The sequence below is a fragment of the Trichosurus vulpecula genome, chromosome 7 (genome assembly GCF_011100635.1).
Source record: "Trichosurus vulpecula isolate mTriVul1 chromosome 7, mTriVul1.pri, whole genome shotgun sequence".
Taxonomy (NCBI): domain Eukaryota; kingdom Metazoa; phylum Chordata; class Mammalia; order Diprotodontia; family Phalangeridae; genus Trichosurus; species Trichosurus vulpecula.
Genome location: NC_050579.1, coordinates 62,126,874 through 62,153,148, shown reverse-complemented (window position 1 = coordinate 62,153,148; position 26,275 = coordinate 62,126,874). Strand labels below are relative to the sequence as shown.

Sequence of the window (26,275 nt, the reverse complement as noted above, 5' to 3'; positions counted from 1 at the left end):
GACTGCCTTGTTACTGTTAAGGGCATAGGCTCCCAAACACCTCATCATCATCCTTAACTCCTCCCTTATCCCACACATTCACCCTGTTGTCATTTTGTCCTCGCAGTATCTCTCTGCATATGTCCCTTTCTCTCTGTTCTCATAGTCACCACCTTACTGTAGGCCCTCGTCAGTTCTTGCCTGGTCTATTGCAATAGCTTTCTATCTGGTCTCCCTGCCTCAAACCTCTCCCCATTCCAATTCATCTTTCACTCAGCTCCCTAAAGTGATCTTTAAGGTGCTGTGTCACTCTAGTCAGTGAACTACAGTGGCTCTGTTACCATGAGAATTAGATAGAAAAGAAAGTCCAACTAGGCCCTTCCTACCTTTTCTTTTATATTTTAGTGTCCTCTGTATTTTCTGCCATCCCTGCACTGGCCTACTTGCTTCTCCTTGAACTTGACATTGAATCTCCCATCTCCATTCCTTTGCACTGGCTGTTCCCCACATGTGGAGTATTCTCCTTCCTCATCTCTGCTTCTTAATTTCCCTGGCTTCCTTCAAGGTTCAACTCAAATGGTAATTTCTGCAGGAAGCCTTTGCTGATCCTCACCTGCTCCTTTCTTAAGTTATAGGGAAACTCTGCCTGTACTTAGGAAGGATCCTGTCTTGACCATATTTCTGTGAATTATTTAGAAAGTACCCATTCTATAAGTGTTTCTTCATAGTAAGTATCAAGTATTCTATATCTTCCTTAATTACTATAATCATAAATCAACAAAAGCTTCTTAAATGTTAGAGTTACCTGGTGATTCATGGGGCACAGGTACAAATATTTAGAACTTTCTAGCATTCTCCCTGTTCCTATCGCTTTATTTTACAGATAAGGAAAATAATATCCTTTTTGTAAGTCACTGATGGAAGTGAATTTTCCTATTTTCCGTTGATATTTATTTTTTAAAATAGTATTGTGGGAAACTAATGTATAATATCTGCTGTATTTGGTATATTTAAAAAAAATTCCACCTAGCTATGTTATCCTTTATTTTGGTTTTTAATTTATTTTCAATTAACAAAACTATTTTTTCCGTCTCTTCAACCACCTCTCCCCCATTGAAAAAAAGAAAAGCAAAACCTTTGTAATAAATATGCATGGTCAAGCCAATTTCCACATTTCTGATGGCCAAAAAATGTATGTATTACTCTGTAGCCTGTGTTCATTAATTCTCTGTCAGGACCTGGATAGCATTTTCGTCTTAAGGCCCCAGAGATTCGGGATCGATCATTTGATCAGAGTCCTTAAGTCTTTCAAAGTTATTTGTGTATAATCTAGTTGTTATTTTATAACTATATTTAAAAATAATCAATGTTCTGAATGGCATAGCTTCCTTATTAGCATGCCATTTGTGGAATCAGTTTTTCTTTCTGATACTAATCATTCACTTGGATAAAGACATAGAATATCTGCTCAAATTGTAGATGACAGAAGGCTAGATGCAAGAGGGGAGAAAAGGGATCAAGATTTACTAAGTGCCTACTTTGTACCGTGCACTGTGCCGAGCGCTTTACAAATATTTCATTTGATCACAGGGAGGGATAGCTAATATGTTTACTAACTGGGTTCAAAAAGATCTCAACAAACAAGATCATTGGGCCAGATCTAATAGAATGAAATTCAGTAGATATATATGTAGTCCCATACTTGGATTCAAAATATCAAATACTAAGATTGGGACATGAGTAGTAAGAAAAAGATCTGAAGGTTTTAATGGATCCCAGCATTAACTAGGTGGCACAGTGGGTAAGAGTGGTGGACTTGGATAGTCAGGAAGACAAGAGTTCAAATCCTGCCTGAGACACTTAATAGGATGTGACTCTGACCAAGGCACTTAACCTCCCAGCCTCACTTTCCTCAACTATAAAATTGGGATAATAATAGCACAGGGTTGTTGTGAAGATCAGAGAAGATGTGTACATGTGTACAACGTATACAATGGCTCACAAACTTTAAGGTGCTATATAATTGTTATCAGTGTGAATTGCTAGTATGAAGTAACAGCTAAAAAAGCTACCAACTTAGGCTACGGAGGGGGTAATATCCAAGGCTAAGGAAGTAATGATCCCTCTGTACTCTGCCTTGGTCAGAACACATCTGGACCATTCACTGAAGGTATAGGCACCCACATTTTTGAAAGGGCATTGATAAGCTGAAGAACTACGAGAACAGGACAGTAAGAGTGACAAAGGGCCTGGAGATCATTCTGTGATGGTTAATCTGAAGGAGAGAAGAGTAGAACTTCCAGAAGTGGAAGGTTGTCTCCTCACTAGAATTCATCAAGCAAAGGCTGCACGACAGCTTCAGAGTGTTTCTTGTTAAGATGTGGGTCAGACGAAAAACATGGGGTTCCCCATTAAGATGCAGGTTAGATCAGGTTATGGGTCTGGAGCTTGGAAGAGACCTCAGAAGCCATCTGGTCTAAACCCTTCATTTTACAGATAAGGAAACTAAGGCCCAGGTAAGGGAAGTGACTCGCCTAGGGTCTCACAGGCGAACAACATAGACAGGATTTGACCACGTGTCCTTTAACTCCAAGTCCAGTGCTCTTTCTAATATGTCATACTACTAAAATCTCTTCCAACTCTGAGACTATGAAAAGAAAAATAACCCATTATAACATTTAACAGAGAACTAGCATATTAAAAAGAATTTTCCAGCCTAGAAGTTTAGGGGTTTTCCACAAGCTTAATTCAATAGTGGGATTATTATAGCTCCTCATGGGAACTTTGACTTGTATTTCCAACCTGGCCCGGTCTCCCTTCCTTAGGTAATCTGATGGCCCCTGCTCCAAAGGGGTCATCATATTGAAGCTTGTCTTATTACCAATTGATTTAATCCACCACAGCTCAGAGCTCCCACCAGCCTCTGCCTCTCTGGTATATGGGATGATGGGGCATGTGTCACCAACTCATGTTTGTATTTTTAAGGGTAAAGAGTAAGAGAGGATGAGGGTGCCATTCTTATCAAGGCAGCTGGGTGGCATAATGGATAGAGCGCTATGCCTGGAGTCAAAAAGACCTGAGTTCAAATTTAGCCTCAGACACTTCCTACCTGTATAACCTTGGACAAGTCACTTAATCTTTTTTCCTCAGTTTCCTCATCTGTAAAATAGGGATAATAATAGCACTTACCTCGAAGGGTTGTTACGAGGATCCAACACTTAGCACAGTGCCTGACACATGGTAGGCACTATGTAAATGCTAGCTATTATTATTATTTCAAATATTATAACTATACATAAATTATAAACATCATATTACCATTTTGGTATATATGAGACCTTTCTTTTTGCCTCTGCCTTTCTTGGGGTATGTGCCCATAATGGAGGAATCATTGAGTAAAGACTCTTAACATACTTTTCCACACATTGTGAAGCAATAAAAGATATGGGACATATTGATCTGGACATAGGCTGTACTTCTAAATCTAGCTTTCATAAAACCTAGGTGTGGCCTTTACTTGTCTACTTATTACCATAGACAGTTTAAATCTCGCTGGTCTCCATAGCAGCAGCAAAACAGTTGCAGCAGCTTTCCCAACCACTGCCGTAAGCAAGATGAGTCTTGTACTACAGGTTCCTGCTATACTGTAGGAGAAGGGAAGCGGATCCTTTCTACTTACAGTAGGAAACACTTATTGAGTGTTTCTTCTAGCCCCTTATAGGGATCTTACTGCCATCTGTTAATTCTCATTCCTTCCATTCCTTCCTCTGTGTATTCCTATATATAGTTTTCCATTCAAAGATATGCCATTTTATGGATGCTGTCTCACCTGTGATGAGAAAATATAATAGTTGCCATGAATTTAGGCAGTTCTTGAAAAATTAATAAAGTTGCACTTCATTCCTCTTAACTATACCCTGCCATGTACTTATTGTTCTGGACCCCAGTCTTTGCCATTTTCAAAGCAGTTGATTTTTTACTCAGTTGCATACCCACTTCAACCCTGTAAATAATTAACAGAGGTGTCCCCAGTCATTTATTTAGATTTATACCTTGGTATATTTTTCAAGTCTACCTGGCTCCTCTCCAAGGCCTTGAAATCAGCCTAACGTACATCATGACCATTGGAAACCTGGCAATCATGATTTTTTGAACCCAGGTTTTAACCATAATAAAGATTTAAGTGAAGTGGAAAAACTCCAAAGAGATGCTAATACATAATAAAATGTTGTTAAGAGTTTTCATATATATTATCTTATTTGATCCTCACAAAAATCTTGGGGAATAGAAAGATAGATATTGCCATTTTACAGATAGGGAAACTGCCCAGATATCTCACTGTCTATTACAAAGTAATTAAAACTCAAGTCTCCCAGGCCAGTCTCTTCCCAGTAGGCTTTTTCTGACTTAGGTATTACAATGTATGTATTTTTAAATGCTCATGCCAGTTGAAAATTCCAGTGATGTCTTTGTCTATAGGATAGCTAGAAATCTACTTTATAATAGTTTAGATTTTTTGGAATTAGTTTCTTTTTTTCCAATCTGTATTGTCTAAAGCAAGTGTTCTTAACTTGAGATTTAAGTGGAATTGGAAAACAGCATGAAGTGATAGTTTCAGAAATATTTTCTAGATTAGTTCACAATTATAGTCTTAGTTACATACTTTTGGTTTTAATGTCTTAATAATAGATTGTAACCTTAAAAGTATAATTTAACTGAGAATAAAATGAATCAGTAATCCATTTAAAAAGTCATTGTTAAGATATAGTCTAACAATTTCCCATATTGTGGGAACCACTTGTTAAGCGACTTTAGTATTTTTAACTGTTAAAATATATATTTCTTTATGTATATGTCTTTTTTCTTTGCAGAAATAAAAACAACAGTACTTGATGACTGTAAGAAGGAAGGAGAATGGAAGGTAGAAATTGCATGTTTTGTTTCAGTATTGTGTCTACAGCTGACAATTATATTTTTAATAGAATTTGATGCCAATCATAGGCAAAAAAGCGTGTTTGAATGAATGAAAAAGTATTAAGTGCTTATTATAGACAAAGTACCATGGATTTTTACATGTAAAATGTAAGGAAATAAAAACTGTGCTGTTTAAAACATCTTGGATCATAAAATAGGAAAAGTATAAATACATAGGTTCACAGAGACTATATTGTCAAACATAGAGAAAGCTAGTTTTCATGGCTTTGTAAATTAAATGAATAAATGTTCAGTCCAGCATTGGAATTTTCCATCATATTTCACAGAACACTTGCTTTTAAGTTTAGATGAATTTTATTGATAAAGTTAATGGAACATAATTTGCTTCTTGTAACTATTAGTAGTCATGAGTTATTTAATTTTTAATTTATTTTTATTTTTAGATAATGCTTTTAGATGAATTTACCACTAAGCTTTTGGCATCATGCTGCAAAATGACAGATCTTCTAGCAGAGGGTATAACTGGTGAGTGTCAGTAATATTGTTGATGTCCACTTCGATTATTTGGAGACATGTGAGAGGTTTCTGGGTATTATTACAAAAGTTTGAAAGTTTTAAGTTTTTGACAAGATTGACAATCACCAAGATAGGCATGTTTTTCAGATAATCAGATTTGATATTTATATAGTTTTGTATCTGTGCTGATCTTTAGAATGCCCCTGTGAAATGAACCCGTATGGTAGTGCCTATTTAATGATTTACTTGTGAAGAAATAGCTGTACTGTCAGACCTAGCTCTTTGTCATTTGGCTTTACTTAAATGTTTTTCTTTGTTATAGGAAAAGGTTCAGTGTGTGTGTGTGTGTGTGTGTGTGTGTGTGTGTGTGTTTTGGTAGGGAGGATGGGCCCAAATGACATTAATTGGAAATGACTTAAATGATTTAACAACAGAAGACAATAATAAAACTGAAAAAGAAAAAGAAAGTTCATCTAGTCATGACAGCAAGTCATTTACACACTTTGTGCTTAGATTTCCTGATAACATTATGACATTTTACCATCAGTTCAGTTAAGCAGATGTTAACTGTGTGCTGTGTGCAAGGTGCTGGAAATACACAGACAGAACTCATAGGTCATAGAATAAAAACTGAAAGAGGAACCTGAAAGGCCATCTAGTCTAATCTCTTCATTTTACAGATAAAGAAAATGAGGCTCAGAGATACTAGTAACTTACCCAACTTCACACAGGTAGCAAATAGCAGAACCAGGATTTGAACCCAAGTTTTAAAATTCTAAATTACACATTCTAAACGACCATAATTTCCATAATTTCATTTCTCAGGCCAGGAAATTTCTCTAAACTAAACAGTATTATGTGCAGGTAGAAATGCTGTTAACTTGTATCTTTCCGCAAATATCAGTAGGCAAAATAGAAAACTCCAAGTTTTATAGTGTCCATTTCTCATTTTTGGATTATAGCATCCACTTCTGTTTACAGTACTTCTAAACAAAGACCAACTTCCAAGCACTGATTTAAAACTCCTGACTACATTTCCCTGAGAACCCCATCCACAAAACCTCTATTTTACCTAGTCCAACTTTACCCTTGGGCCTCAATACCAGGCATGCCACTTGTTACTTAAAAGAGTTTTTTTTAAGTTTTTTGAATCTTTTCCTCATCCTGAATTGCCAAAAGGATACATTGTTAAGGATTTCTGAAGTTTACCGTGGGTTTTCCTCATCAGTCTGTTACCATAAAAGATTTCCTATATAAAGGGGTGGGGATGGTGATGTTACACACAGTTCCTGATCCCAAGGAGCTTGCACTACACTGGAGAGGCTACAATATGCACACAGATAAATATAATACGAGGTCATTTGAAGAGGAAGAGGGCAATTGGGGGCTTCTGGGAAGGCCTCACGTATTGAGGTTACTACCTGAGCTAACTATTAAAGGAAGAGGGGAGTACCTTGTATGGGGGGATAGTGGAGAAACCAAAGAAGTTGAAAATGAGTATAGCTAAGTGGGAAAATGAAGAAATATTTGATCGGGTCTGTCTTGTTTCCTCACCTCAAAAGGGAGGACAAAGAGGGACAAAGGGTAAGGATTCTTAAAGATAGTGATGACAAGGGAGCATGTTTCAGACCTGGAGAACAACCTCTGCAAATGCATGAAGGTACAAGATAGAGTGTCAAATTGAGTAAGCACCTAGTAGTTCAGTTTGTTTAGAACTTAAAGTGTGTAATGGAGAGTAATGTGAAATAAATCTGAAAAGGTAGGATAGAGCCAAATTGTAGATGATGTAGAAGAAAGCGCCTAGGATAATTCCAGTGTTTGGAACCTGAGTGACTGGAAGAATGGTGGTGCCTATGTGAGAAATAGAAATTTGGAAGGAGGTTGTACTGAGGGTAGAAGATGATTAATTCCATTGAGACATTGAGTTTGAGATGGTAATGAGGCATCCAGGTAGAGATGTATTCGTCAGCGATTGGAGATTCAAAGTTGGAGTTCAGAGAAGAATTTAGGGCTAGTTGTAGCTTCCATATACTTACTAAAGTGAACTCATGGTTGAAAATATAGAGCAAGAAGAGGGTCAAGAGGTTCTTGGGTTCTACACAAGAGCCAGTTCTACCTTGTTTTTAAAAAATTGACACTTCAGGATCTCAGAAACACAGAATTTGAGAGTTGAATGGACCTTAGCAGCTTTTAGTTCAATTCATTCACAAAAGGAGTCTCCACGATAACATACTTGACAAATGATTCAGTGTGAAGACCTCCAAAGAGGAAGAACCTATTTCTTCTAGACAGTCCATTCCACTTTTGGACAGCTATAATTGGTAAGAAGCTTTTCAGGAAATCAAGCCTAAATCTGCTTCTCTGAAACTTCTACCCCTTGCTTCTGTTTTTTTTTTTTTTGGGTCCTTCTGGAGCCTAACAGAATCAGGCTAGTCCTTCTTCTGTATGATAGGTCTGAAGATACTCGAAAGCAGCTATGAGGTTTCTCCCATGTCTTTTCTTCCCCAGGCTAAACATTCTCAGTTTCTTCAACTAATCCTCATGTGACATAGACTCAAGACCTTTACCCATCCTGCTTGCCCTCCTCCGGACAAGCTCTAGCTTATCATAGTCTTTCTTTAACAGTGGCACCCACAACTGAATACAATACTCCAGATGAAGACTGATGATGGCAGAATACAGTGGCACTATTACCTCCCTTTTCCTGAAAGCTACATTTAGCCCAAGACCACATTAGCTTTTTGGGCTACAACATCACGCTGCTGACTTATTTTGAGGTTCAGCCCACTAAGCCCCCAGTTTTCGGAGTAATTACTATGTTGGGGAAGCTAGCTGTCTCAGCAGATAAAGAGCTAGGCCTGGAATCAGGAAGACTCATCTTCTTGAATTCAAATCTGGTCTCAGACACTTGCTGTGTGACCCTGGGCAAAGCACTTAGCCATATTTGCCTCAGTTTCCTCATCTGTCAAATGGGCTGGAAAAGGAAATGGCAAACTGTTCCACTGTCTTTGCCAAGAAAAGCTCAGAAGAGGGTCACGTAGAGACAGACACGACTGAAAAATGACTAAACAACAACTGTCTTGCCATTCTTTCCCTATCTTATCCTTATGAAGTTGAGTTATTTGTTTTTTGTTTTTGTTTTGAGGGGGTGGGGTGGAATATCCAAGGGCGAGACTTTACATTTATTCCTGTTGAATTTCATCTTACTAGATTCAGTCACTGTTTTGGAGGCGGATATCAATTTTCAAAACTTTTATTGCTCCAGGATCTCATCATAGTACAGGCATTGACTTTATTGGAGCAGATTGCAATTCATTGGTGACCCAAGAATACTTTTGTATTTTCTAAAAATACTTGTGTATGTGCAAATGTAGGTGTTAATGTTATAAATGCATCTGTTTCCTGGATCCTGGAAATGGAGGAAATTTACTCTCATATGTGCTTTATCAAAAGAATGCATTTGGTTGGGGCAACTAGGTGGCGAAGTGAGTAGAGCACCAGCCCTGGAGTCAGGAGGACCTGAGTTCAAATCCAGCCTCAGACACTTGACACACTTACTAACTGTGTGACCTTGGGCAAGTCACTTAATCCCAATTGCCGTGCCAAAAAACAACAACAACAAAAAGAATGCATTTGGTAGTATGTGATAGATTAAGTCATTTGTATACCAAATAAGCTCATATAAGAGAATGCAAAAGATAATTAGTCATCAAAGAATTACAAGGCTTCTTAAAACTGCTTAATTCAGACAAAATTACACAATATCCTAATTTATCCAGTCTTTCTTGAAAAATATTGGAATATCTAATAGCGCTCATTGTTAGGTACTCTATCCCTAACTCAGACCCTTTTCCTGTTTTATTTTAACCTTCTTATCTCTTGTTCTTGGCGAAAATAAAGATTAGTAACTTGTGGTCACCTATACCATATTGTTTTAAATGTTGTAAGATTATTTAGTCCTCTTCAGATCTCATTTTATCCCAATAAAGTAATCATAATTGTGTCCTGCTTTTGTCGTGGAGCTCTTTTTGGAATCCTGTTGAAGTATTTTATGTCATTTGCAGATAGTGAGACCTCAGATTATATATGATATTCTCATAAAGGCTAATCTGAATTGAATGCAATGGTATTAATGCACAGTTTCCTTAACACGCAATCCTGATAATAGCAACTTCTTTTTGATTTAAAAAAACTGATATTAGTTATTTATTTGTAACTTAAATGTTAAACTAACCTCTTAGCTCATAACTTTCTATGAACATCAGAGCCGTGGGCTAAAATATAAAAGACCTGGGTTCTAATCCCAGCTCTGTCACTGAATAGCCATGTGACCTTTAACCAGTCATTTATCCTCTCTAAGCCTGTTTACTGCCTTATAAAATAGGGATAATGATATCTGCCCTATTTATTCTCTATTTCATCATCTCAGCCATTTATCAAAATTTTTAAATAGGGTCATGACTTAGAAAATGGTTTGTTCCTTATGTTGTTACATATTAAACAAGCATAGCTTTTCACCTGTATTATTTAGTAAATCAAATACCCATTTTACACAGTAAATAGAAAATGTATATTCCCTGTGACTAACAAGCTAAAACATTTTTCAGGGATTTCCATAAGTGTTCTCTAATTTCACAGTGGTTTTTAACCCTCTTTCCCAAATAGAAGAGTATATAGCAAAAAGGCAAAAATAAAAACACTTCACTTTAAATATACAGTAATGAAACTGAAATAGTGACACCTAATGGGCTCTCCAAAACAAATAAATCAAACTTAAATCTGATCTTGCAACTAAATAATTGGGAATAAATTATCAGTACAAATCAGTATATGTCAGTATAAATTAAATTATCAATACAATTTGAAAATCTTATCTCTAGCTAATAACATAACTTTATCCACAATGTTACTTTTAAGAGATTGGACCTGAGATCAACCACAGATTGCTTCAGTATTTTGCTTATCCAGATTTGGTGGGGAGAGGAGGGGGGAAGTAGATGTCCCTATTTAAAAGAGAAGTCAAACAATAGCCTTCCTTGCTCATCAGCTTGATTAAGGGTTTAATTATGGCTAGGGTTTCTGGGCTTTTTGCCAATAACATATTCCTAAGATGTGGTATTCTTATTTACAATATAGATTTTTTCAATACTGATTTGGAAGCAAAATTTTTTTATCTAAAAGTAATTGTGGTTTTGAAAAGAAATAATTAATCTTGTAACTTTTTTTTAGTACTTTAAGCATGTTTTATGTTAGTTGATATCAGTTAATTACAAAGAGTTGTAGAATAAATGATGAAAACATGTATTGACTGAATTCTAGTAAAGTTTTCATAAAAATTTCCTGAAAGCAATATTAAAGTGTTGTTTTTAAAGTATTGAACTGTTTAATGACATATAAAGGTTGTGAGAAATGATAGATGCATGACCATTAGTCAGACAGCATTACCAAATGTTATAATTTAAAAGCTGTTTTGTTTAAGATTCTTTCTTTTAATGTGCCTTTTTTCCATTGTTCTTTCCCCTTCTTTAACATCCCCACACTCCCCATTTCGCTATGACCATTTGAGTATTTTATGCAGCCATTCAGCCTATGCTTAGCAATTTTAAATTGTAGAGCCATTGCCTTGCTGCCAGATTACTGCTGCTTGACTTTTCTTCATAATGAGGAGGCAGCTTCATTCAAGGGTTATTGAACGAATAATGCTACAGCACACATTTTCAAGACCTCTCATCTCATTTATCAAATGAGGTAATCTGTTTTGAAGGGAATTATGTAAGTGGTGAGCATACTATATCCTAAATGCTAATTTTATCATAAGATAAGCACAATATAAGGCTAATTTTGCTAGGATTTTGAGTGTACAAACATATGTGTATATATATATATATAGAAAATTTCTCTTCTTTTTTACTAGTTGTGGAAAATATTTATAAGAATCGCGAGCCTGTCAGACAAATGAAAGCACTTTATTTTATAACTCCAACGTCAAAGGTTAGTGTTTTGAATTTTTCAGAAATTAATTTTTATGTATTTTTTTTCCTCAGCTTTATAGGATCATAGATTTAGAGCTATAATGGATTTTAAAGATCATGTAACTTAATCACCTTATCTGTAAAATGAGCAACAGGCTCAAAGAGCTAAATTACTTTGTCACTGAGGTCACAAAGTTTATGAGTAGCAGATACATGATTTGAACCCATGTCTTTTGACTCCAAATCTGGTGTTCTTTCCATTGTACTATTCTGCTTGTAGTTTTGCTTTTTGAAAAAAATGAAATATTAAAATGTGCTATGTCAGAAACATTAAAATGTACCATTAAAAAACTAGAGTTGACCATCAGAAGTGCTTATCAGGAACAAGAAAGGCCTGAGGATTTCACTTCCTGCAAATATGTAGAGCAGGGAGGATTCTGCCATGTTCTGAGTAGTATGTGCAGCGTTTGTCTTTTCTGGCATGACTGGATTACTGCAGGCTGTGCTTGAAGTCTAAGTGGGCCTCCCTCCTAAAAGAGAAGGAATAGTGTGGCTCAAGGGACACCTCTTCATTTTGTCAGAGGGGAAAAATGTCTTTTAAAAATGGAAGAAGAGACTGAAGGTAAAAACAAACAAACAAACAAAAAGTGCTCTTGAAGAAGTAGAAAAGAATCCAACAGGTCAGGAGGCTGGAGAAAGAAAGAATGTCACACTGAGAAGAGAAGGACCACCAAACATGGGGAGCTGAGTTAGTGGGTCAAGAGCTCTTTGTAGCTGTATCCTCAGTGCCCAGCGCTACTTGGCACATAGTAAGCATTTAATAGATATTTGTTGATTAATTGATTGTTTGGTAGGCACCCTGGATTTTAAAATAGATTTTAAAGGGTCTAGACATTTCAAGAATGCAAATTTGAAGATACAAAGAGAAACAATTCATATGAGAAAGAAAAAGGGACTTGTCTAAAGAGATTGTGGCTATATAGGAGATTGATAAACCGCTTTAGATTTTTTAAAGATACATATAGAATATAGAAGGAAGGATAGAGAATGGGGGATATATTTTAAAATGTCAACGGTGCTGAAGTCAAGAATGAAAAACGGTTAAGAAGAAACCCTGTGGATCACTGACAGCTGAGAGAAGGCAAGGGCTATGTAACTCTTATTTTCTTCTCTTTTCCTATTAAGGAAATTTGCCTTTGTATTAGAAAGAAGAGGGTGGGAGAAAGCCTAATAAATTTGTCCAAGACATAGGAAATAGAAAGTACAAAGCTACCTTTTGTTAAGTTCCAGTCATCCAGCCCCAGTTTCGGGGCATTGATCTCAGAAAGGTCATGGAGAGTTAGTGTGGGGCTGTAGGACTGGAGATGGGCGAATGTCTCAGTTTTCAAAAAAGAAAAGAGGATGGAGTCATCAAAGCACAGACTAGTTCAGCTTTGAATCCTGGCAGAATTCTAGAAGGTAACATTAAAGACATAGTTAATGAGCAAGTAGAATAAGGGAGCAGTAATCACAAGAAAGCTTCATCAAAACTGGCTCTGCCAGAACAACTTAAGTTTCTTTTTTTTGCAGTGTTATTGGCCTAATAGGTTAAGGGGATGCTGTAGATACAGTTTGCCTACATTTTAAGTAGAATATTGGATGAATTCTCTCATGCTCTTGTAGAAAATATGAAGAGATGTAGAATAGATGATTGTATGGTTAGGTACATTCTGTATTGGTTGAATGCCGTTAATACCAAAACAACAACTAATGATTCTGTGTCAACTTGGAACAGATTTTCTCTTCAAATTCTGAAGGATTTGTCTTTGGCACTATGCTTTTAACATTTATATCAGCAACATTAACAAAGGCATGGACAGAATTCTTCTCAAATTTGCAGAAGTCCCAAAGCTAGGAGGCAACGTCGTGTAGCATAGAGATAGATGCTAGACTTAGAGTGGGGAAGACCTCAATTCAGGGCTGCTCCAAATATTTGTGACCCTCAACTAGTCATGAAACCTCTCCTCAGTTTCTCTTTCTGTAAAATGGGAACATAATATTTGTCTTCAAACATAGGCTGGATGACCATTTACTCATAGAATGAATTCTAGTTTAGATACAAGTTAGATAAATTATTTCTGAGAATCAATTAGCAGTTATTTGTTAAGCATTTACTAAGAGCCAGACACTATCCTAGATGCTGGGGATATAAAAAAAGACAAAAACAGCCCTTGCCTTCAGGGAACTCACATTTTAATGGGGGAGATGGCATGTATATGACTGGGTATATACAAGGTACATGTAGAATAATGGTGGAAGGTAATCTTAGGGAAGGCTCTAGCAGCTAAAGGAGCCAGGAAAGGCCTCCTGCAGTAAGTAGTGTTGATGCTGGGTTTTAGCGGATCTGTTCTGAGCCCTCTTCTTCTCTCCTTATCTCACTTGGTGAGCTCATCTGCTCCCATGGGTTTAGTTATCCTCTCTATAGAGACGATTTCCAGGTTTGTGTATCCAGTCCTGATCTCTTTGCCGAGTTCCAGTCTCATATCATCAACTGCCTTTTGGACAACTGAAACTAGATGGCATCCCTTGGCATCTCACACTCAGTATGTCCAAAACAAAGCTCATTATCTTTCTTTTGAAATTCTTTTTGTCTTCCCATATTTCCTATTACTGTTGAGGCCACCTCCATTCTCCCAGTCACCCAGGCTCTCAACCTCAGTGTCACTTCAGCTGCTCGCTTGTACTCACCCCAAATATACAATTTGTCATCAAATCTTGTCGTTTCTACTTTCACACCTTGTCTATTATGTGTCCCCTTTTCTCTACTTATGCCGCCACCATCCTACTGCAGCCTCTCATCATCTCATCTAGAGTCTCCTAAAATAACCTACCAGTTGGTCTCCTTGCCTCAGGTCTCTCCTCACTCTTCCACATCTTCCATTTAGCTGCCAAAGTGATTTCCTGAAGTACTAGGCTAACCATGTTACTCCCAATCAACTTAGACGGTAAACTTCAGAATCTCCCTGTTACCTCCAGGATCAAATACAAAACGCCTCCTCCTACTCTCCTCATCTTTTTATACTTCACTTCCTTCTATGTCCACTACCCTGGGCTTTTTGCTGTTCCCCTGATGTCTCAGCATCACTGGTTTCCTTCAAGACTGCTCAAATTCTTCCTTCCATAAGAGGCCTTTCCAATAAGACCCCCTCTTCAGTACTAGTGCCTTCCTTCTAAGATGACCTTACATGTACACTACACCTATCTTGTATACACATAATTATATGCATGTCGTCTCCCCCATTAGAATGTGAGCTCTTTGAGGGCAGGGACTGTCTTCTTCTTTATCTCCTTGGCACATAGCATGGTGCCTTTATGTAGCCCCTAATAAATGCTTGTTGACTGACTGACTGAAGGAATCCAGTGATTCTAAGAGGTAGGTGGAGCAAGGAGAGAGCAAGTCTACCAGGCAGGTGCAGGGGGAGGGATCAGATTGTGAAGAACTTTGAATGTCAAACAGAGGACTTTATATTTGGTCCTGGAGTAAGAGTAGGGGATGATATGGTGAGTCTTCCAATTCTGAGATTTTCTGTGTATGATTCTGTGTGTATTTCAAAAGTTAAATTTTTACTGAGTTGCAGAGTTTTTTTTAGTTGACTCTTCCCTATTTATAACAAAGTTTTCCCCCTTAAATGAAAGTCCAATTTACTAGTATATAAAAAAGAATTTTAATAATAAATTTCTTATTTTTATAGCTATGTTAAAATATGAATTGACCTCTGTGTAGAAATTTAGCTAAAAGAAATCTTGAATCAATTCCATGTACCTTTATGCCTTCAGCATGGCCTCAAGTATTTGTGTGAATCTTTGACCTCTTTGATCCACTGCTTTGTATTTGCTTTGAACCCTACCCTGGATTTCATTTGGACTTTAAAAGCAAATAAAGTATCAGGTGCCTCTTCCCTGAACAGCAGCTCTGTGCTTTTTATAGCCTCCTTTACTCTTTGCCACCTAAAATATTAGCTAGAGCCATGATCCTTAGTTTCACTTCCCTTCTAGCTCAAGCAGAAGTGAGCTTTTGGGCAAAAGAGATGAGCATGCATGGTTAATTCTGCTGCTTACTGTAGGAAGTTGAGAATTACATATACATATATGTTCTCATGCACATATATGTAAGTGATATCTGCTGGCTTCTGTTTTTGGTTATCTTTGGTTTTCACAGTAAATATTTTCTAATCATCTTTTAAGTTTGTTTACTTGATCAACATTGTCTTTGTATATCATCTACTTGTTTTCAGTCTAATCAGTTTGCTTTTAGAGTAACTGATATCTGTAGTAGATCTCATTCAGTTCAACAAACATTTATTAAGCATCTTTTTGACATAGTAAAAGTCCTTAAGGACTCTTAAACAAATCTCTAGGTTGCAACTAGTCCCAGCTAGCAGTGGACACATGCAGTAATTCTAATGTTTCTTAAATACGTGCCAGGAATTTTGCTGAGTGGGGATACAAAAGCAGGACAAAACAGTTCTTGCCTTGAAAGAGCTTACATTTTAATGGGGGAAGACAAGCAGAAAGAATCTGAAAGGGGTGTAGCAAAGTGAGGAGAGTCAGAAGCACTGCTGGGAGGCATATAAAGCATGATGAACCTGGCCTGTCTGTCCTCAAAAATGGAGATCCCTAGCCAGCATTTGCTAATGGGAGAAGGAGGCTCTGGCATGGATTTCCAGTGATTTTTCCAAAGTGAGAAGTTACTAAGCCCTGAGTTGAGTCATGGTGGCTCAGTCTAATGACTGAGAGGCCCGGCTGGGAGGAGAATAAAGCAGGGCTTGCCAGGGCTATTCTCTAGTGTCTCTTAGTAGATATTAATGTGTATTATACCTGGTGTATTAAACAGAGAGCTGGCAGCTGAGGAAGACTTGGGTTCAAGTTCACCTGTGTGACCCTGGGCAAGTAAGTCACTTAACTGCTCAGTGCCTGCAGCAATTCTCTAAGACTGTCAGTTGCAGAGCAGCTATTGATCTGTGTTGATAAAGAAAGTTCCTCACAGAGAACTGCCAGTATTGATGAAATTTCACAAAATAAATTTTTATGTATAAGTATTGATTAAGTGCAAATGATGTGATTAAAAGAAACTACTAGGTACTGAGACAAACTCTTGAAGTATTATAACCCCAGTTCTCTAAGAACATATTTTATTAGACATTAGCAGAGCGCCTATTTCTATCTGTATGTATACATATATGCTGACATGTATGAGTACATATACATGTACATGCACATGGGCATTTATGCATTAGATTGGTGACAAAATTTGACAATACCCTGTAGAGAAACAGAGGTTTAGTGTTCGGTATCAGGAAGAAATGGGTTCAAATCCTACTGTATAACTCAACAAAACTCACTTGATTTCTCTGTGCCTCAGTTTTTTCATCTATAGATTAAGGGAGTTGAACTAGATGGTCTCTAAGGTTCCTTACAACTCTAAATCTTATGATCCTCTAATCTATGGTCCTAAGTTAATATATTTTTATCAGCTCAGAATTGCTGATATATACAATTTGAGAATAATCTTAATGTTTAAAAATTAAAGTACAATTCAATTTTTGCAATCTACAAATATTTTAAATAGGTTTTATTTATCTGGACTAGTAAATATTTAGAAATCTTCCCCCCTCTCCCATCTTCTGTACAGTTTTTCTGCTGATTCTGAGTGTGTTGTTGTTGTTTTCTCATTGCTTTTGCATACTTGGAGTCACCTGTTAATAAATTAATATCTTCTCTGTCTTTTTTTTTTGAGAGGTTGCCATGCCCCTCCAATCTTTGAGTAAAATCAAAGTAACATTTTTGTGTTCAGGGTTTGGGTTTTTTTTTTTTTGGTTTGGTTTTTGGTGTGCATATTTTTCTAACCACTAACATGGATGATTTCTAAATATTGAAGCTTAAACCTTTTGTTTTTCTTATTCCTTACTTGCTTATTTTCCTAGAGGAACCTTTCCACTATCTGATATGCATTTCTGTTGCTCCACATATCCTATTGCAGCAGCATGAAAATGTAATGCTTCTAGGTGTTAAAGGTATTTGCTTCCTGCTACTTCTTTTTAAATAGCCATGACCCGAATTTATTTAACTTTTTTATGTCATGGATCTCTTTGGCAGGCTGGTGAAGGCTGTAGACCTCTTTTCAGAATAATAGTTTTAAATCCATGAAATAAAATACAAAGGATTACAAAGGAAACTAGTTATATTGAAATAAAGATGTAGGTTGGTGTTTTTTTCCTATCCAAATGATGGACCCCCTGAAATCTATCCATGGACCCCAAGTTAAGAACCCTTGTCTTAGTGCTTTTTCAGATTAAAAGAGTAATCAAGAATCTTTATTTCTGGAAATTCGACTTGTTTTATCTTTTCAATATTTATGGCACAGAAAATTGTTAAGACAATATTATTGCATAAAGAATAAATATTCTTTGATGGACACCTCATGTTTTTTGGGAGTATCTGTAGAGTTTTTCCCTGAAAGAGTCATTGTTCCTCTGCTTAGCAGTATTCACAGTTCTGACTTGTACAAGCACAATGATCAATTCATGAATTCTTGTGTCATTTTCCATTTATGTTTCTACTGTATTTCATGCTTTGGATACCCTCTTTTCCAGGTGCTATGATTTTGAATGAGAAGTGTAAATCAATTGTTACTCTGTGTTGTGGTGTTGGTTTGCCTAAAGCCATGTGAACTACAAATTTCTTATTTTACTACATGTGCAGTTAGTGGTTCTTTGGGTCTGTTAACAATAGGTAGACAATGGAAAACATGTTGGGGGACAATTAAATTAGCATTTCTTTAGTATTTAATGAACATCTAATCAACTTCTAATAAAGCATATTTTTTTTAAGTCTGTAGATTGTTTTTTACGTGACTTCTCAAATAAATCAGAGGGCAAGTACAAAGCAGCATATGTATACTTCACTGACTGTAAGTAAACTTTTTTGAAGATATGTGTTAATGTGGGAAAGCAAAGAGGGGTGGAATGATTAAGGGTAAAGAATTGGTGTGGGGATAGGGAATGAGATATATGAAGGGACAGAGGGGCAGGAAGTTATGGATATTATTCCAGATAGAGGAATTTCAGACTTACGGATTATGGTAAAACATTGTTGATGATGAGATCAAGGGCAGAACTATCTATCTCTCTGTGTGGCTGAGATGGAATGAAAGTGCAAATTATGGAAGCTGAGATTTGTGAACTGGGAAGCAAGACAATTTGAGGGGATATATGTGCAAATTAAAATAGAAAGCCCAGAATTGGGATAGAGAAGAAACCTTCCAACCATTTACCAAACTGAAAAACGACAGGCTTTAGTAGAAAATAGCTACCAGGAGGTAGGTGAAGTAAATGGTAATGGTGACTACAGGAAAGGCTTAAAAGTGACAGTAAGGTAAGGAACAAATAACACTTCCTCCTTTGGTTCATTCTGCATCCTGTGGGAACTTAGACTCCTCCCCCAAGACCCTCATTTTTAGAGGTAAACTTTTATCTTTTTGGGTTTGAAGCCAGACCAGAGGAGCACTCTAGTCCTCTGTCTCCCACTAGCATAGCCTCAGCAAGCCCCGCCCTCCCCAAGCCATACTTCCTTTGCGTGTTATCTTGCCCTATTAAAAGGTAAGCTTCTTGAGGGCTGAGACTGTCTTGTTTGTTTATATCTATAGTGTTTAGTGCCCTTGGCACATAGTAAGCATTTAAGAAATGCCTTTTATTTTATTGCTTCATTCTTCCTCCTGGCTTAGAGTATTAGAGGTAGGGAGAGATGAAGAGGGGCACACTGAGTACAGAAGTGCAGCCAAAGATTGATTACTTTCTGTCCTCTGGATTACTAGATTAAAAAATTCACTTGATCTGTTCCACTGCTTGACTTCTCTGTTCTTTACCAAATTATTTTGATGATTGCTGCTTTGTAGTATAGTTTGGCATCTGGTACTGCTGCTAGATTCTTCTGTCCTAGTATCTTTTATTTAAGTAAAGTTGTTTTAAACAAAGTTGAACATATAGAATTAGTAAAGTACGGCACTCATTTATTTTACAGACCTCCAAGCTACTAATCTAAGGAATGTTTAGGCTGAAGATGGCCCTCATGTGGCCCTTAGTGCCAAAGTTTGAAATTGTAACGTACTTATACTAGACATTTTAAATACCCAGTAAAAGGAAGGGTATTAAGAAATGGCAAAGGGAGAGTCAGGCTGTTTCTAGGAATGGAAAGATTCCTGCATTTTGAATAAGTAGGAAAAATGGCAAGATAGAGGAGTTGAAAAGGTAGGATCACACCAATACGGAAATCTTGTATTGGGAAAAATACCTAAAATTGCTAAATATAGAAGTGCCTTCAGTTTTATCCCACCTAGGATATCCTGCGTGTAGACTCCATTTTTCAACTCATTTTTACCAAGATTTTTTAGCTGGGTCTATTGGCAATTTTTTTTTCCCCTGGGAAGCTTGGCTGGGATTTTATGATGGAGGTGAATTGCTAAAAGTAGGGTTTGTTCCACAACCATCTTGAATGGAATTTATTCTTTAAAATGAGGGATGACTCAGCTCATGCCTGGTTCCTTTCAGAGATGTCTGTAAGATTTGATTATGAGGAGAGAAGAAAAGCCTTTTACCAGTATCAAAATGATTTAATATATTGAATTAATAATATTTGGTAGAAAAAATTAAATGGCTTTCCATATTTTAATCTTTATCTTTCAGTTTGCCCTGACAGTCTGTTTAACAAAATTAAGTCTTCCTGTTCCAAGTCAATAAGAAGATGTAAAGAGATAAATATATCTTTCTTTCCACTTGAGTCTCAAGTAAGCTTTCCATTTTTATTTTCTTTCATTTTGAATGAATTTTTGACCTCATTATTTTATGAATTTATATGTGAAAATAATAAGTACATACACTTGAATTCTGAATGAGATTAAAGCCTAATAAATAGTCTATACAAAAGTGAAAGGAAGAGATTTAAATTGGATCAAGGTATTAAGAATGAAAAGTGATGGTTACATTTCAGTTACCAACTTCCATGAAGGTCAGATCACATATCATCTCATCTAAGAAATTTAAGTGATTTGCAATCATTTCTTAGATGATACTCAAAATAAGCATTCCTTATTTAGGACCTATGTCTATATGTAAGAATAAATACTACTACCATTGTAGCCAGAAGCTTATTGTTAAATTTTTGGTATTTTATATTTTCTAATAGTCATTTAGTAATTTAATGTGCAGAGCTAAGTGTTTTTTGTAATTTAGAGCAATAAATGAGTCCCCTGTTAATGAATAGTTGTTTTGTTTTATTCTGCCATGCATCTTTTTTTTTTGGAGGGAGGAAAGTAGGGCAGTTGGGGTTAAGTGACTTGCCCAAGGTCACACAGCTAGTGAGTGTGTCAGGCGTCTGAGGCCAGTTTGAATTCAGGTCCTCCTGACTCCAGGGCTGCTGCTGTACTCACTGCGCCACCTAGTTGCCCCCATGTATCTTTTTTTAATAGATGACTTAGTGTTTTGCTCTGCTTTTAGATTTTCAGCATCTTGCAGAATTTAGTTTACTGAGACTTGGAGTTAGGAAGAATCACTACTTCAGGAAGTTAGGAGCATCCTAGAGGAGGATCACCTCTTTCAAGATTTGATTGTTTCTAAGCAGTATTTCAGCTTTTTAAAATGTAGGGCTAAGAATAGATATTGGACTTATGACTTCATTGATATAGAGAACTCCCAGATGATGAATTCCCTCTACCATTAGAGGTCAGCTCAATACAGTCTCTGCAACTTTTAGTCTTTTTAGTTGCCAAGAGCACTGAGATTAGGTTACTTGCCCAAGTTCACACAAGCAGTAGGTGTTAGAAGTGACACCTGAACCCGGGTGTTCTTGATGCTGAGGTAAGGCCATTCTTTAATACCACACTACCTCTTTTTTTTTAATGAGAAATTTTAAAATGTGCTCTCCAAAAATCACCTTTAGGGATTTTTTTCCTTAATTGTAGTATGTAAATATCAGAGGGTGCAGATGAAATTTTAAAAATAATGTGAAATATAAACAGAAAGGTGCATTTGATTAATAGAAGCAGATTCATTTGATTCATAGAAGACTGTAAATCAAACCTTTCCTGACCTCATTGTCAAATTCTACAACGGATACACGAACAACAGCAATAATAATGATAATAACTAACATTTATGTAGTACTTACTCTCGACCAGGCACTGTGCTGAATGCGTTATAATTATCATCTCTTTTGATCCTTACAAACCTGGGAAGTAGGTGTTATTATCCCCATTTTGCAGAGGAGGAAACAGAGGCAAACAGAGGTTAAGTGACTTTTCCCAGGGTCACACAGCTAGTAAGTGACTGAGGCCAGATTTTAACTCAGATCTTCCTGATGCTAGGCTTAGTACTTCATCCACTATGGCAGCTAGCTTGGAGAAATTGAAAATGACTCATGTAGATAGCCTGATACTTGATTTCTGATGCAGGTAACATTCTGCGTTTGTATGTGTGCACGCATGATTTATAAAACTGGTATTTAATGTTTCATACACACCAGCGGCCACTCCAGAACCCTCCCCTCTCTCTTCTACTTTGGTCTGCCTTCCTGTTTTATCTTGTACCTCAAACAGATAAGTATAGGATTAGATCTGAGGTAGCAGAACTGGTAGAAGAAGGGAACAAATGCCCATTATAAATCAGTTTTATCCATTAAAATAATTACCCTACAGGTATCTACTAGAAAACCCACTGTCGTCTATTTTGAATTATTTTACATACTCCAAAGCAGTAAGGCTGAATATCTTTAGAATGGTTTTTTTTGTTTTTGTTTTTTTTGCTTTTTGGCAGGGCAGTTGGGGTTAAGTGACTTGCCCAAGGTCACACAGCTAGTACATGTGTCAAGCATCTGAGGTCGCATTTGAACTCAGGTCCTCCTGACTCCAGGGCCGGTGCTCTACTGACTGCGCCACCTAGCTGCCCCTGGCTGAATATCTTTAAAAAAAATTCTATAATTAAAATTTTACTGATTCAGACTAGGCTTCCCTATACTTAGTCCATTTAGATAGGACATGCTCCCCTCAAATTCAACATATGTAAAACCAGATTAATAATCTTCTTTCCTCAAATTTGCATCCCTCTTCCACTCTTCCAAATTTCCTTGTTTCCATAAATGGAGCCATTTCCCTTAACCACCAAGGCTTGAAATCTTGAAGACATCTTTGACACTTAATCTTTTGAGTCACTACTTCCAAACAGCTACTCGTATGCCTCTATTTTCATTCCTACTGTTACTACCTTAGTTCTAACATTCAGCATCTCATTACTGAATTTCTATACTTACTACTTGACTGGTTTTCTGTCTCATCTTTTTCTGCCTTTCAGTCCTTCCTATAAATTACTACTAAGTTAACCTTTCTAAAACAAAAAATCAGTGTAATAATTTCCCACCCTTACTTAGTTAATTTTTTTTTTTTTGCTTTTTTTTGGCTGGGCAATCGGGGTTAAGTGACTTGCCCAAGGTCACCAAGCTAGTACACATGTCAAGTGTCTGAGGCCGGATTTGAACTCATGTCCTCCTGACTCCAGGGCCAGTGCTCTACTCACTGCGCCACCTAGCTGCCCCCCACCCTTACTTAGGAATCTCAAATAGCCCTCCTTGCCTACAGGATAAAATCTAAGTTCTTGAACCTCAAATTGAAAGTCCTTCACAGTCTAGTTTCACCTTATCTATCTGACATTATCTTCTGCTGTCTCCTAACAAAAAATTTCCATTCCAGTGAGCGCAGTCTGTTCCCCATTCCCAGAACATACTTTGTTCATTCTGCATTCCATCCCTTGCTCATATCATTTTCTCCACCTGGAATGACTTCCCTCTCATGTCTGACTAACCATATCCTGTGAGTTCTACAGAGCCTACTACTGGTTCTAGGGCCTTCCTTGGCCATTCTAGTCCATGTTCTCTCTTACCCCTAACTCCCAACACTTGTCTATACTAGTCATCTAGACATTTGATTAAATACTGCTTTGCCTTGTCACCTGCTTTGTGTATGACTATCATGTCTTCTCACTCTGGAGGTGAAGAATCCTGCCCTGTGATTCTTTTCTGTCTCTCTAGATGCCTAGAACAACACTTTGCTCGATGAATGAATGAGCAAATGAACTGTTTTTAATGGTGAAGGGTTTAATTATTGGTATATATAATTAAGCATTTATACTTTTTTATATGAGAGTATTGAAGAATATTAAACAAATGGAGAGTATCAGCTAATGATTTTAAATGACTATATTGAATATAGAGTAATTTCCATAGTGGGTTAAGATTTTTAATATATTGCTTACAATTTAGGCCAGATTTTGGTTTTGCTTTGTATTTCTGTCTGCCTAATGTTAGGCAATTTACTAGTTTGACTACCTCAGATTCCTCCATTCGTTATGCAGGTAGTGAAAAGCATGCAATACACTCTGTATAAGAGACAAGACATGGAAAGAGGTAGACTATCAGGAAAGGAGAGTAAGAGAAGGAAAAGAGGATGAAGTCAAGATAACAGAGAAAATGGGATGTGATTGAGGTAAAGACACGATTGTATTAGGAAACCTAGCATACTCAGCCACAAGGGTTTTTCTTTTCTTTTTTTAAATGTGGGCTCCAGACAGTATGTTTCTTGATATATTTTCTTAATCTAAATGCTAACCAGTAGTATAAATGTATTAATTTAAATTTCTAAGTTGCTATATTTATTTCTTTATTTTTCTTATTTAGGTATTTACTCTTGACGTACCAGATGCATTCTATTATTGTTACAGTCCAGATACAGGCAGTGCAAATGGCAAAGATGCCATTATGGAAGCAATGGCTGAGCAGATAGTTACTGTGTGTGCCACTTTGGATGAAAATCCTGGAGTCAGATATAAAAGGTAAGACATTAAATATTAACTGTGTATGATAAGTTGTGTTATTACTTGCTGACACCAAAAAAGGCAGTAGGGAATGATTTCTGTTATGTGATTTTTTTTTTGGTTTGGAGAAATACAGACTAAGTCATTATAGTTTACTACAAGTAAATTCAACCTCAGAGATTAAAAGCATAAGTTTATACTGCATAGGGTTATAGATTTAGAGGTGTAAGGTATCTTAGAAATCATCTAGTCCATCCTTCTCATTTTACAGATGGGGAACTTAAGTCAAAACAGTTAGAATTATTTGCCTGAGTTATAAACATTTAAAAATATTTAAAACATCACTGAGCTTCATGGCTTGAATTGGACATTATGTATAGACTTTTGATGTTTGATTGTACCTTTTTGGTGGAAAAATATTTTGGTTGGCATTCAGGGGGTGGGGCTGATACCTAATATTTTTATCATTATAACGAATTTAATTTCTTTGCTGTTTTAAACTCCAAAATTAAAGAGCATTGTTTCCCACACAAGAAACAGCATGGCATAGTAGATAAAGAGCTGGACTTAGACCCAATAAGATCTGGATTCAGGTCCTGCCTCTGACGTAGATGAGATTTGTGACCCTGGGCAATTCACTTGACCTGTCAGTGCTCTAGGCAACTTCCTGAGACTATAAGTTGAAGAGAAGGTGCTGATAAGCCTTGGTAAGAGGGAGTTCTTCCATCTGGGAGTTCTCTGTACCACTACCATCACAGGTCCAGTCCCCGTTTCGTTATCTTAAATATTATAAAGAATCAAGTTTAGTGAAATCTCATTAACTCCAACTCTGAAAATCCAGAATTTGGAAAGAGCTGGACTAGAATGTACTTAACTTTTGTCTAGTACCACTGGCTAGGGATTCCAAAAGAAGTGGTGGTCAGGCAGAGAACATTTCAGGAAGAGAGTCTGTGTAAAATGCCTGCAGGTGGAAGATGGAATATCACATACGTAACACAGCAGTGTTATGTATGGGGAGCATGAAGTAAGCGAGTGTGGCTGGAACATAGTCTTTAGAGGCCCCAAAGATAAGGCTGGGCTACTTATGAAGATAGTGTGTTGGGGTAAGAACTACTTGGAAAAATTTTGCTTGGGACCTTCAAATTTAAATTTACACCATTGAGTATAAAATAAACATTTAGACCAGATCTTTACAATTTGGTAAGATAGAGTGATTTTTCAGGTTTTTAATCATTATCATGATAGTCAACATTAATCTAGCTCTTTCATTCATTAACTGTCTTATTCTCCATAGCTCTGTAAGATAGGTATTGCCCATGGTGACCCAGCTCATAATTATCTTGACTCAGTCTTCTTGACTCACAGTCCAGCACTGTCTATTGTATTCCTCATAGAATGACTTAGAAAGATACGTCTTTCAATTAATTTTTAATTTGGCTTTTAAGATATTATAAAAAAATGTTGTAATTTTGTTTTGTAAAGGAAATTTTAAAATTTATTTAAACATTTTTCCATTTTTATAGCAAACCTTTAGATAATTCCAGAAAACTTGCCGAACTAGTTGAAAAAAAACTTGAAAACTACTACAAGATTGATGAAAAAAGCCAAATAAAGGTATAAAATGAAAAGCAAGTAGTCTTTTTATGTGTCTCCTTCCTCTATTAACAAAAGACCTGTGTTGTTCTTTCTTAAAATTTAAAAGTCTGTTGTCTTTTAAAGGAATCAAATACAATTTGGTGTTTTTTAAATGAATAAAGTAAGAAAAATGGTTACATATTTGAAGTAACAAAGCAATACCTGTTTAACCCAGTTTGAGTTACTACTCTACATGCTTGAAAGTAATATGTTTCCTTTCAAAAGTTGTAATTTAGACTTTTTTTCTTACTGTCCATCCTCTAATTCCTGATTATTTTTGAAAATAACATAGCCTCTTTTTTTTTTTTTTTTTTTTTTTTTTTTTGTAAAGAGGTACTAAGAGAA

The 26,275-nt window shown here is 36.6% G+C and overlaps 1 protein-coding gene across 1 annotated transcript in view; it reads left to right on the top strand.

Moving 5' to 3' along the window:
• The window catches only part of STXBP3 (syntaxin binding protein 3), a 53,326-nt gene that overhangs the window by 3,891 nt on the left and 23,160 nt on the right, over window positions 1-26,275 (top strand). Inside the window, exons 2-8 of the mRNA XM_036767377.1 lie at window positions 4,851-4,900; window positions 5,358-5,439; window positions 11,345-11,421; window positions 18,273-18,351; window positions 20,123-20,223; window positions 24,159-24,313; window positions 25,819-25,909. Coding sequence (XP_036623272.1) covers window positions 4,851-4,900; window positions 5,358-5,439; window positions 11,345-11,421; window positions 18,273-18,351; window positions 20,123-20,223; window positions 24,159-24,313; window positions 25,819-25,909 — 635 coding nt within the window. The remainder of the gene's footprint in view (window positions 1-4,850; window positions 4,901-5,357; window positions 5,440-11,344; window positions 11,422-18,272; window positions 18,352-20,122; window positions 20,224-24,158; window positions 24,314-25,818; window positions 25,910-26,275) is intronic.